Source organism: Chelonoidis abingdonii, chromosome 9 (assembly GCF_003597395.2).
Source record: "Chelonoidis abingdonii isolate Lonesome George chromosome 9, CheloAbing_2.0, whole genome shotgun sequence".
NCBI lineage: Eukaryota > Metazoa > Chordata > Testudines > Testudinidae > Chelonoidis > Chelonoidis abingdonii.
Window position 1 is genome coordinate 60949708 of NC_133777.1, and position 11530 is coordinate 60961237.

The 11530-nt window shown below is 49.1% G+C and overlaps 1 protein-coding gene across 2 annotated transcripts in view; it reads left to right on the top strand.

Moving 5' to 3' along the window:
- Positions 1–455: 455 nt before the first annotated feature.
- Positions 456–11530, top strand: part of DNAAF4 (dynein axonemal assembly factor 4) — a 22486-nt gene continuing 11411 nt past the window's right edge. For both annotated transcript variants that reach the window (XM_075069621.1, XM_075069622.1), the window contains exon 1: positions 456–664. In XM_075069621.1, coding sequence (XP_074925722.1) covers positions 542–664 — 123 coding nt within the window. In that variant the 5' untranslated portion in view covers positions 456–541. The remainder of the gene's footprint in view (positions 665–11530) is intronic.

Consider the following 11530-nt stretch of genomic DNA (forward strand, 5'->3'; position numbering starts at 1 on the left):
CAAAGTACTGGTGGCCCTGATTCTCTGTTCCTGAATTTTGTGCAGGCCCAGAAGGCAGGAAGCTAAAATGGTAGTTGTAGGCTCCTTTGCACATCATGGCAGGTTTAACTCCTTTATTCTTGGACTCTCCATGGGCCTTGCTCAGCTGAAAATATCCAGAGCACTATGTGCTCAGCTCAGCCTCCCTGTCTTCCCAGCGTGCTGGAAAATGCAAAAGGGGGAGGAGGTGATAGAGTTGAGCTGTCTAAGCTGAGGTGCTGGAGAGGGTCTGAGGGCCTCATTGCCAAGGCAGCCGGCAGCACCTTGCAGACTACAAATCCCAGCGTGCAATATTCCCAGAAGGGCGGGGATAGCCCAAAGTCCCAGCATGCAACGGTGCCCTGCCTGGGCAGAAGTGCCCCGCAGTAGAGCCCCCTCCTATCGCTCCTCTCTGTATTACATAACAGCGGGGCTCCAGACCCGGAAGTGCTAGTGGGAGGGCACCGGAAATTCTGAGCTCTCCCCTAGCAACCGCTTTAGAGCGCCCTTAGCAGCGACGGCCATGCCGGTCTGGGTGCGGGATTACAGCTGGCGTCAGACGGACACTGCTGTTTTCCTCTCCGTGCCGATGCGGAGTGTCCGGGTCACCCAGGCAAACATCTTCTGCACCGACCAGTATCTGAAGGTGGGGCGGCTCCTGCTCTTCTCCCTCGCTCGCAGCCTGAACAAAGCCATGCCCTGTCTTCCTTACGCCTTTCCCACTCGCCTCTTTGGGGGAGTCCTAGCCACCGCGGACCTCCCTGTGGGTCGGTCTGGGCAAGGGGGAAGCGCCCCTTCTGCTTCCCATCTTCTCCACCCGCTGGGAATCCCTCCTCCCGCGTCCTTTCCACTCTCATCTCTCTGTCTGTCTCTTCCTTTTGCCATAGTGTGGCAGCAATAGCAAAGAGAACGCGAGCAACGATTCCTGATCGCTGCTGGGCACAGCTTTCCAGAGGTCAGGGTTTTGTCGCTGATGCTCTTCAACCTGTGCTACCAGGCGAGCAACCCTTTAAGAGAGTTGAAAAGGATTTGGAGGGGAGAGGTAGAACTGAATTCGTTAAAGCAGGAAGGAGGAGCCTTCAGACTTACTACTTTAAGGTGGCAGATGTCTCGCAAGCACAGTGTTTTGTTATTCTTCAGCACAGACACATGCTGCTGCCACCACCGTGTATCCGTGGATGCTTGTTGGCAGATACAGACGTTAACCTTTGGGAGTTATGTTGGTTTATGCTACAAATATGGCATATTATATACACGAATGAATTAGACAAGGAAAAAGTGATAGAGAGGAGTTTGTCTTCCCCAAACAAACTGCAATTTATGGAGGAGAACCATTAAAAACTAAATATTGATTCATAATATAACAGTATTTCTGTTAAACTGATCTATGATAGGTGTCTGGGGAAATATTCTTCAACCACTACTCCTGAGTATCACATTTTAACTACATGTAGTAATTGTTCTGGGCTTATCCTTTACCTCCAAATTGTTCTTTCTATTATTGCCTTAAAATTAGATATAGGGTAGATTCAGGATTTTAAACCAAACTCCATCAGTTAATGATTTGTAATCCATTGGTCAAATTTCCTACTCATTTACAGCTCTGCAACCCTGTGGTTTACACAAGAAAAACCCAGGGCAGATTCTGGCACCTTTTTGGAGAGATTTTCAGTCACTGGGTGGTAGGCACTTAACTCCCACTGGAAATCTTTCAATGGAAGTTGGGCATCTGTAGCAGAGGGGATCTCTGCTCCAGCCCTGAAGGGGTTAAAACAGCCCAGGGAAGGAGCTGGGGCTGGGGCAAGCAGCCTTTTGAGCTGGGCTGAATGGGGGAAGTGGCAGCATCTGGGGCCACTGTCATAAGTAGATAGGTAAGGTAAGGGTTAATTTTCTTTTGCTGTAAAGGGGAACCAAACACCTGACCAAGAGGACCAATCAGAGAACTGGATGTGTTTAAAAGTCAGGGGCGGGATTTGTATATTCAGGATCTTTGTTGTTTCCTCGGCTGTGAGAAAACAAGCTTTGCTTCTAACTCTCTGCTTCAAATCTTCCTAAACATCTGTGAGTAACAAAAAAGGAAGCAAAGTAATTCGGCTATGATGAGCTTTGTGTTGTATTTGACATGTATGTTGATTTGCTGGACTGTTTATCGGGCTATCTTTTAAAGACTGTTTATTCATATTTCTTTAAAAGCAAGAGCCTGTATTGAGTTTCTAATGCAAGATATTGTTTTTTAATTTTCTTTCTTTTTTTTTAATAAAGTTTTCTTTTTAAACCTTGTGGAAGTTTCTTTCCTAGTGAGGGCAGAGGGGGATACGGAATCTCTGTGCCCAGAGCTCTGTATATTAACGCGTGACAGCTAGAGGGGGAGGGAAAGCCCAAACTCTGTGTCTCAACTTCCTATTGTCCCAGGGCAGGAAAAGGCTACAGGAAAGGGAGGGGGATCTCTTGTGGTGAGCGGACTAGGTGAATGCATAGCCTCGGGGAAGCTAGATTGCCTCCCGGTGTATTCAAGGAGTGAAGTATAGCATTGCACCGGCTAACCCAGGAAAGGTGGGGGAAGCTGGAGATGAGATAGTGGAGACGCAGGGGTCTGGGTCTTGGGGGTTTCTCCAGGGAAGTCGGGGGGACCAGAGCGAGGCAGGCGCTATACTTCCTGTCTGGTGGCAGCGAGAGAAAACCCAAGCTGGTAGTGAGCTTGGGGAGTTTCAGATAAACACTCAGATGTTGAACCTAAGTCCAGATTTGAGATAGATGTTTATAACATGAGTGGCAGCAAGTGGGATATAAAATCCAAAACCAGTAGCTACCTTATTTTCTTTTTTTCCTGCTAAGGGATTAGCAGTGAGAAAGGGGTTGGTTTTAAGTGCTTAGAGAGAAAAAAATTTTTCTGCTTGCTCTTAGCAGCTTGCATTGTAGCAGAGTCATTAAAAGAGACCCATTACAGATCTTTTGTTTAAAACTTGGGACTTAAGGTACCCCAGCCAGCAATCGCACATAGGTAATACAGTAGCTTTTGTTTGGTTCAATTGCCTATCAAACAGAGCTAGAGAAAGTCAAAGCAGTTCTAGGCAAATCTCAAGAGACAGAAAGCGGCATATTCAGGCAACAACCACCAAGGGCACCACAACACAAGAAACACCGGAACCAGAGTTCCAAGGACGAACAAACGAAAAATCGCTGAACACAAACGATCTATGGAAAAAAACAACTTCATGATCTTGAAATTAAACAAAAGGAGATGGAACTACTAAGAAAGGAGGAACAGAATCAAACGGCAACTCACAAAGAGAAAAGACGCCAAATAGAGGCAGCCCACAGAAGCAATCGAACTCTGACAGGGAGAACCACCGCCAACAATGGAAAAACAACAAAAAGAGAGGGAAAAAAGAGAAAGCATGAGCTGGCATGGAGCTGGCTAGGCAGAAGGCTCAACCACTCCTAACCCTCTCCGCCAGTTGTTGGTTCAACGCACAGGAAATTCCCAACTACAAGGCAGGTTGATGACACTGAGACTTTTTAGAACTTTGAAAGGGCCTGTCTTGGGTAAAGATCCTACAGACCAATACATGCCGGAGCTAAGGTCACACCTCAGTGGGACTTGGCAGACGTGGCGGCTGAAATGCCACGGGACCGAATGGACGAGTCAACTGTTCTAACCATGGCCAGATCCAGAATGGGGATCCCCCGGATCACGCCCATCGCGGTTCAGAAACACAAAAGTGGAAACCGGATGGGTCATTTCAAACACGCCTACTACGTGGGGAAGCATTGTGACGCCTGGATAGCAGGATCCCAGGCTCAAACCTTTGAAAACTGCGCCACCTCATGCAAATGGAGCAGTTCTTGGATGGTGTTCCCTGAGGACATTCACGCTAACATCCTAGATGGACAACCGAAAAGTCTCACCGAGGCGGGGGAGAATTGGAGCCAAATGGATGTGCAGTGCGCAGAGAGCAAAAAAGCACTGTAAAGGGAGTGAAAACCAGGAAGCACACCGCACAATAAACCCCTACAACCGAGGCGCAAACCCAAACCCCCCTATAAGACCAAGAACAGCAACAGACACCTATCCTTCCATCCACCAGTGTCCAGTAACTTCCTTCAATCCAGTCACCCGTTATCTGGAAAATGCTATATGGTAATGAAACGGACATATCAAGGCCCAAACTGCCAAAGGCCAAACTGCCCAATAACCCCACCCGGGTGCAAGTCACTGCACCCGCCAGCAGACCTAAACCCCAGGTCCAGACTAGCATACTCAAAATCCCTGGACGAAGGGAAAATTGATAGTGGGCGGAAAGGAAAGGTTACCGCGTGAAGACACGGAGCACAAGTGTCATCTATCACACCAATCCTTCGTCGATCCCAAACTCATCAAACCCCAAGGGCGCAATCGTGACCATTTACCCTTCATGTCACAAGCTGTGGACTTGCCTACAGCTATGAATGCCTGTCCAGTAAAAGGCTGGTCAAGGAATGCTCGACTTTGCAGTCTATGACAATATTCCATCCCCAGCTACTGGGGAAGACATTGGCCTCAACCAAGTGAAGCAGTCCAAGAAGAGAGGGAATGGTACACGCAGCCAACACCAGCAAGACTTTCAGACCCATTCCTATTCTGAGCGTGTCACAGAGAACCGCTGTGTTACCAGAGACCCAGACTGGAGGTAGGTGACCCGATCCATTCAAACGGCTAACCCAGCCACAGCACCTCCAGTCCCAGACCCGAACTGGAAACAGCAAACCCGCACACGCCCAAGCAAGTGCAAGCACATCTTCAACCCCAACGCCAAAAGGACCAAAGACCATGAGAACACTGGCGAAAGCAACAGCCACCATACCGGAAGAGGCCAGCCCAAGCCTAAATACCACCAGGTGCACCAGCGGACAGCGTACACCAGCACGACAGAACACACCCCATCATCTACATCACTTCCAGAGGACCAGCTCAAGCCCCAGTCGGAGGAAGAACTGGTGTCCAGCCAGCTTCAAAGGGAACATTCCAGACGAGCAGGAGCAGAGATACAGCCTCAGAAAGCTGGGTTGGCGCACGGAACACCCACCGCCCTCAGGTCTCTGACGATCCGTTTGTTGATAGACCAAGACTTTTAATACTAGGGAAATTCTTTCTGGTCGGACCCCCGCCCCGGGAGGCTAAGAAGACGTCGAGGGCCAGACCTTTAATGCCCATTCCATCCAGTATCATAGACTTCCCCCCTCTTTGGTTCTGTTTCACACCTAAGCATACACCAAACAGTTTGGTGGTTCCATGAGTGGATAAATCAATATACTAGGGCGGGTAAGATAGCATGCTATGAACCTTCTAGCCACTATCAGTATTTAGTTGGACACCAACCGGATAACTGATGCTATTGTGCGTGAGACACACTAATCCTAACATGGTGCTCGCAGTCCATCTGAACAAATGGGTCCCTGTAGGGAGGATGAGGCAAGTGCAAGCTTGGCCATGTATGTCCAGGATCTTAGCGTAGAGAGTGCCTGCCAGAGAGAGCAATGAGGAGAAGTTCAGTCAAGATCTTCTGAGAGTCACAGTGTGCCTCTTTCTCGTCAGCCGACCACCTCCCCATAACCATGAGATGCCAAAACTGTCAGCCGACGTATCTGCTGGCTCAAGTTCTGGGGGTCAACTTTGCGATAGAAACCGTTATGAAGCCGCGGGAGGAGCCAGTCAGCACTGCTCACCCTCTACCGAGTGACGGAGACTTGTTATTCGGCTGACGTTCTGCCTACACAGTGATGTAGTAGCACAGGGAGGGCAGTGTTGCCCAGGTATATCTGGTCCAGAGGCCTAGAGTAGCAGTGATGCCGAGCGCTGCGAGTCCGACTGATGCAACACTCTCGCTCAGTGGTAGGTTGGCATTCCTCTCAGCGCCAGACTTCTTACCGAGACTCTCAGCGATGGTTAGATCTCCGTGCAGGTCCACCATGAAAGACTGTGGAAAATCATGGGGTTGAATCATCTTCGGTCTCGCAGCTCTACCCACCGATAGCCCACTCACTCATAACGCATACTGCCTTGGTGCTGAGAACGGTTTAGAATGGTTAAAGCTATGAGGGCCATTGATCTCGTCAAATTTGTACAAATTGACATATGCTTGCCAATCGAGGCTGGCGAGGCGAGTGGTTGCACGCAGTTGCGCTTCCCTTGCTTTACAGGCCTTTGTCACAGGTCCTCAGTTAGGAGTTTCTGAGCGCTTGTAGGATCCGTGCTGTGTGATGGCTCGAGCGAGGTTAAGGCGAGCCTCTATGAGACAGATTGTGTGAGAGAGCACCCAATGAGGCGGATTCTACACCTCCCAGGAACTAACATTTCAGTCTGGCACTTGTTCTTCTAGCAAGCCTACAAAACACCCCGCACTCCAGGCATTTCTCTCAGCTGTGCTTGCAATAGATCCAAACGACCTTGAGAGAGATAACGGCAGGAATGCGCAGTCGAAGAAAGGCGCCTGGTGTCACCTGGATAGATCAGTAGCGGCGGAGCAGATCCGGAAAGCTATTTCCTTCAAGAGAGGAGACCAGGTTATGGCGTCTTGAAGGCGCTAACTAGCTGCCTTGCGACTGATAAGATGCGTACGCAATCATTGGGTATGCCAAGTCTTCCCCAGTAGCGCCATGGGTATTGCAGCAGGTACCAAGTTAGCGCCTGAGTGAGGAGACGGTCATAACGTACTCTCACTATTAGCTAGATTCGCCACGACCCTTCCTGAGCTAAAACCTGGCAACAGTGTGACCAAGTGTTAACAGCTGATATCGCGCACATCAGTCCTATTCAGACTTGTCACAAAGTAGAACATTGGGACGATGAGTTTGATACAGTTCACCAGTCTGGCACCTAGGTAAATGACAGTGAGTCAGAGGTTAGCTGGAGGTAGTCGCTATGCATGGAATCCGTAGCAATTGAGTGGGATAAGATGGACTGGGTGCTCGCCCCGTGAAGTAGGGTGATACTCCTCATCAGACCGACTCTGAAGAACGTCCTGCATCGTTTGCAGCATATCAAATTATCATACTCCATGGATGCTGTTGGCATCCAACTTCGACACCGAGTGGAGTTCTGCAGCCACGAGGCTACACGTGGACTCATGAGCTGAGACGGTCTGTCAATGACTTCAGCTCCCATATGACACAGGGTCAGTTGCTTCATCCCAATTCAGAACATGTTGCCCCACCGTCTATCCCTAGGGTGTTCCGGCTTCAATCCGCTAGGGGTCTGGGGAGGCGGGCACGCCGACGCTGGTGCTGGGGTTCGGAGCTGCGTGGTGGGTGTGGTCTTGTCACAAGCTCTTGAAGTATTCACCGAGCTGAAACTCTTAACATGACATATTTCTTAGCACCTCTGACAGGGTGCTATATGATCTTCCGCTCATGCTACTAGTGCATGGGCATTCTCGCAGTGGTTTCTGGTACCACCAGATGGGGCAATACGCTTTTGCATGGACTACGAAGCTAAATGGCGGTCTTCGTCCGAAACTATCCAATGCGCCCCGCACCGTATGAGTGCTATGGACAGTTGGGACGTGCGCCAGTCTTCACTCTTACATACTAGATTTGACTAGGGGTCAGCTGCAGTACGACTGATGAAGCTGTCCGAGCCGAAGGTCAGCTCGTCACCACATGCAGTGGTGTCTGAATTGTAAGTGTTGACTTCCTTCGCTCTGTCCCGTGCTTGGCGATAACTTGTGCCGACCGCCTACCCTTGCTTACCTAAGCGGCCACTGGTGAGATTTGTCGTTGAGCTCTATACCGCAACGACTGGCGAGTATATCGCGATGCTGCTCTACGCCTCCGTGATTGTGGCGATTTTTTTCAAGTGACCTCTGGCCCGAACACTGAACACTCTGATTAACACGGCGTCTTGACACCGTGTATCACCGTGACCAGTCGTTCGAGGACTATGGCACTGTTATGGCTCAGAAGTGTCGACACATACGACCAGGCGGGAGCAGGAGCGAGAGGTGCACCGTGGTGAGTTTGCCGCGCTTACTCGGCAGCGCAAGACCACCATTCGTCTGTGTTGTTCCGATCTGTTGATTATGTCCGATATCATCTCTCGCCGAGGCATGCCAAGGTGGGCTGCGATCTCAAGAATGCTCTGGCCCTGTCTCCGACAAGCTCTCAGACCTCATTAGGTATTGCGTAGTCCAATCCCTCTTGTGCTTTGCCGTGGCCGAGAGGTATCTTCACATTGCGATTTTCCTGCTATACTCTCTATCATCTACGTACATCGGCCTATACCATTCTGTGCTAGACATCTCTCATCAATTGGAAACGGTTGATTTGTCCTGTACTAATATTTACACCCAATGACCAACTTACCAGTTTTGAGAAATGGTACATGGATGACTGAGTTCAGTGAAAGCCTTGTATCTCGTTCCCGAGAGCTCTCTTTAAGGGAACGACTTCAATGGGTTCTCCCCGTTCTCGGTTTGTTTGTGCCCTATGGTGGATGCTCGCCCTATGTAGATTCTGCCCAGGACTGTCTGTCTCTTGAGCCTTTGCCTAGCAAGCTGCTTTGGACTGCTCTACGCGTGCTCTTGAACTACGAGAAAACTTTTGAGAAACAAACCCTATTCACTAACAAGTAAACAAAGCCAACCCACGGGTATTCCCGTTAATTGCCGGATCAGCCTGGCTTGCTGAACGTTGGAGAGTATTCACCAGTGATATTTAGAACACTATCAAGTTAATCGTCAGTGATGAAGGCTCTGGTACACATTATCTCATTGACTCTGTAACCACAATCGCAACGTGTGCTAGAGTCCAAAGTCTATTCGAAAAATCTTTGTTTTAAGTCAATGACATCTCATAGCCGAACGAGTGAAAGTCTACTGAATCACACCAATCCAGTGCAACCTATTACTGCAGTAGCTACTGACCCCTATGCAAGGAAATAAAGGAGCAAAAATAAGAGTTAGCTACTGGTTTATCTGCGATTGTTCTATATCCCGTGCTAACCCACTGCTGCCGACTAGCTGCATAAAGCTAACTAGCCCAATACAAGTTGGGGTACGGCGTATTCCAGTCCACTAAAACTAACTGGGACGACCATGTGCTATAAGGACGTTATCTAACCATCCAATAGATGTTGGCTTTATGCATTCCTACGGGGACCACCTCACAAGGAACAACAAGAAATCATCGCTTGCGAGACGCGAAAAGCCTACCAACACTTTTGGTTGATTTGCATACTCGCAGTCAACACACTGTTCAGGAATCCCAACAAAAGTAGCTGATACAGCAGCGTCTCACCGCGAGATGAGTTTTTTTATCCCGGAATCGCCACATCTGGTTAAAACTTTTGCCTTAACGATGTCAGACAGTCCTGTAGGTTAATCATCCCCAGTAACTAAGTTATCAGCTAACACATGAGATAAACACCCACCTCTGTTGCTAAGTTTCTTATTGCATTAGTTCCAAGAAGCTTCTCACGTACGTAGGAAGCAATCCTGTCCTCCCGGTACTCAATTTTAACGACTCGTCATTCGCCCTCAACTCAGCTTACCCACCCACGCTTTCTGGTAGGCCGTGCAGATTGTCTTGATGAGGAGCGCTTCACTCCTTTGAATACAACGCGGAGAGGCAAATTCTACGCTTCTCCCGAAGCTATTGCATTACAACAGCAGACCCGTAGACTCCGCTCAACACAAGAGTACTCCCCCGCTGTCACCATTGTCTGTAGCCCCGTAATTGCGTGAGCCAACTCTATTTCTCTTTATTGGCACTCTTTTTTCGTCGCTCTCCCGGCCGGCCGGGGGCGCATGTTTCTGCTCCGCGGCTTCACGTTAACATCACTTTTATAAGAGATAACAACAATACCTTGCATAAGAACTCCAAATTGTAAAGAGGGAGCCTACCTAGAACACTATCATCTAGAAGAAAAACTGAAAAAACAGCTGATTAAAAGATCAAAGCTGAGAGAACTCGCGAGTTAAATTGTTAACAAGTCAGAGCAGACGTCATCATTGATAACACTGCTAGAGAGGTTATATTTACGTTGTTATTCCTCGCAGTGAGAGAAACAATGCATTCATGCATGCCACACGTACCCTTGCTTTCAATCTTAATCCTAAACATCTGTGAGTCAAAAGGGAAAGCAAAGTATTCGCTATGATGAAAGCTTTGTGTTTGTATTTACACTGTATGTTGATTTGCTGGACTGGTTAATCGGCTATTCTTTTAAATCAGACTGTTTATTCTATATTTTTCTTATAAGCAAAGAGCCTGCTATTGAGTTTCTTAATGCAAGACTATTGTTTTGTATTTCTTCTTTTTTTAAATAAGTTTCTTTTTAAACCTTGTGATAAGTTTCTTTTCCTAGTGAGGCAGAGGGGGAAAACGAATCTCTGTGCCCAAGCTCTGTTATATCGGCTGGACAGGCAGAGGGGGCGGGAAAAGCCCAAACTCTGTGTCTCAACCTTCCTATTCGTCCCAGGGCGGGAAAAGGCTACGGGACAAAGGGAGGGGGATCTCTTGTGTGAGACTAGGTGAATGCAAGCCCTCGGAAGCTAGATTGCCTCTCCGGTTGTATTCAGGAGTGAAGTAAAGCAATTGCACCGGCTCAACCCAGAAAGACCGTGGGGGGAAGCTGGAGGATGAGATAGGGAGACCCGGGTCTGGGTCCTTGGGTTTCTCCAAGGAAGTTGGGGGACCAGACGAGGCAGGCGCTATATTCCTGTCTGGTGGCAGTGAGAGAAAAAACCCAAGCTGTAGTGAGCTTTGGGAGTTTCAAGATAAACACTCAGATGTTGAACTCTAGTCCAGAATTTGAGATAGACGTTTATAACAGCCACGCCCCAAACTGAGGCCACAGACCCTTATAAAAGGGTCAGGAGAAAAGCCAAGACGCCCCAAAGACTCTCCTCTGCGTTCAGAGAGAGAAGGGCCTGGCTGCTGAGACAAGGTACTAGCGGGAGCCAGGGCGGGGAAAGCAGAGGAGCTGGGGAGCTCCTGCCTGGAGAGCCCCAGGCTGTGGCCTAGCAGTAGGCTCGGAGGTAACCGGGGTTGCAGGGTGCAAACACAGGGGTAAGGCCAAAGGCAGCAGCCCAAACACTTTTGCTGATGATGAGAGGCTTACTGCAGTCTGCCCCAGGGCGTGGGCTAGCTAATGATGGGCAGTTGCCCAAGACCCGAGGCAAAGTGGGAATAGAGGGAGGTTCCGGGGAGGGGAAACCCCTCAAGAGAAAGGGTTGACTGCCCTAGGGGGCAGCACCCCCATGTAAAAGGTGCACCAGGGTTCAGGGAGGGACATGGGGCCAGAAAGGCAGATCACCGGCCTGCAGACGGGCCTCCAGCTGCATATTCGAGCTAATTCCCTGAAGCAACACGCAGGAAGGCGCCGCAGGGGTGAGCTAAGCGAGTTACAGCATCAACACTGTCTTTTATGTCTTTGAAGAGTTTGCCTTTACTGTAACAAGAAGAAAAAAAACACAACCCATTGTAAACTACATCCATTACTCGTGCGAAATTTGCATACACCTTGTAGTTTGTA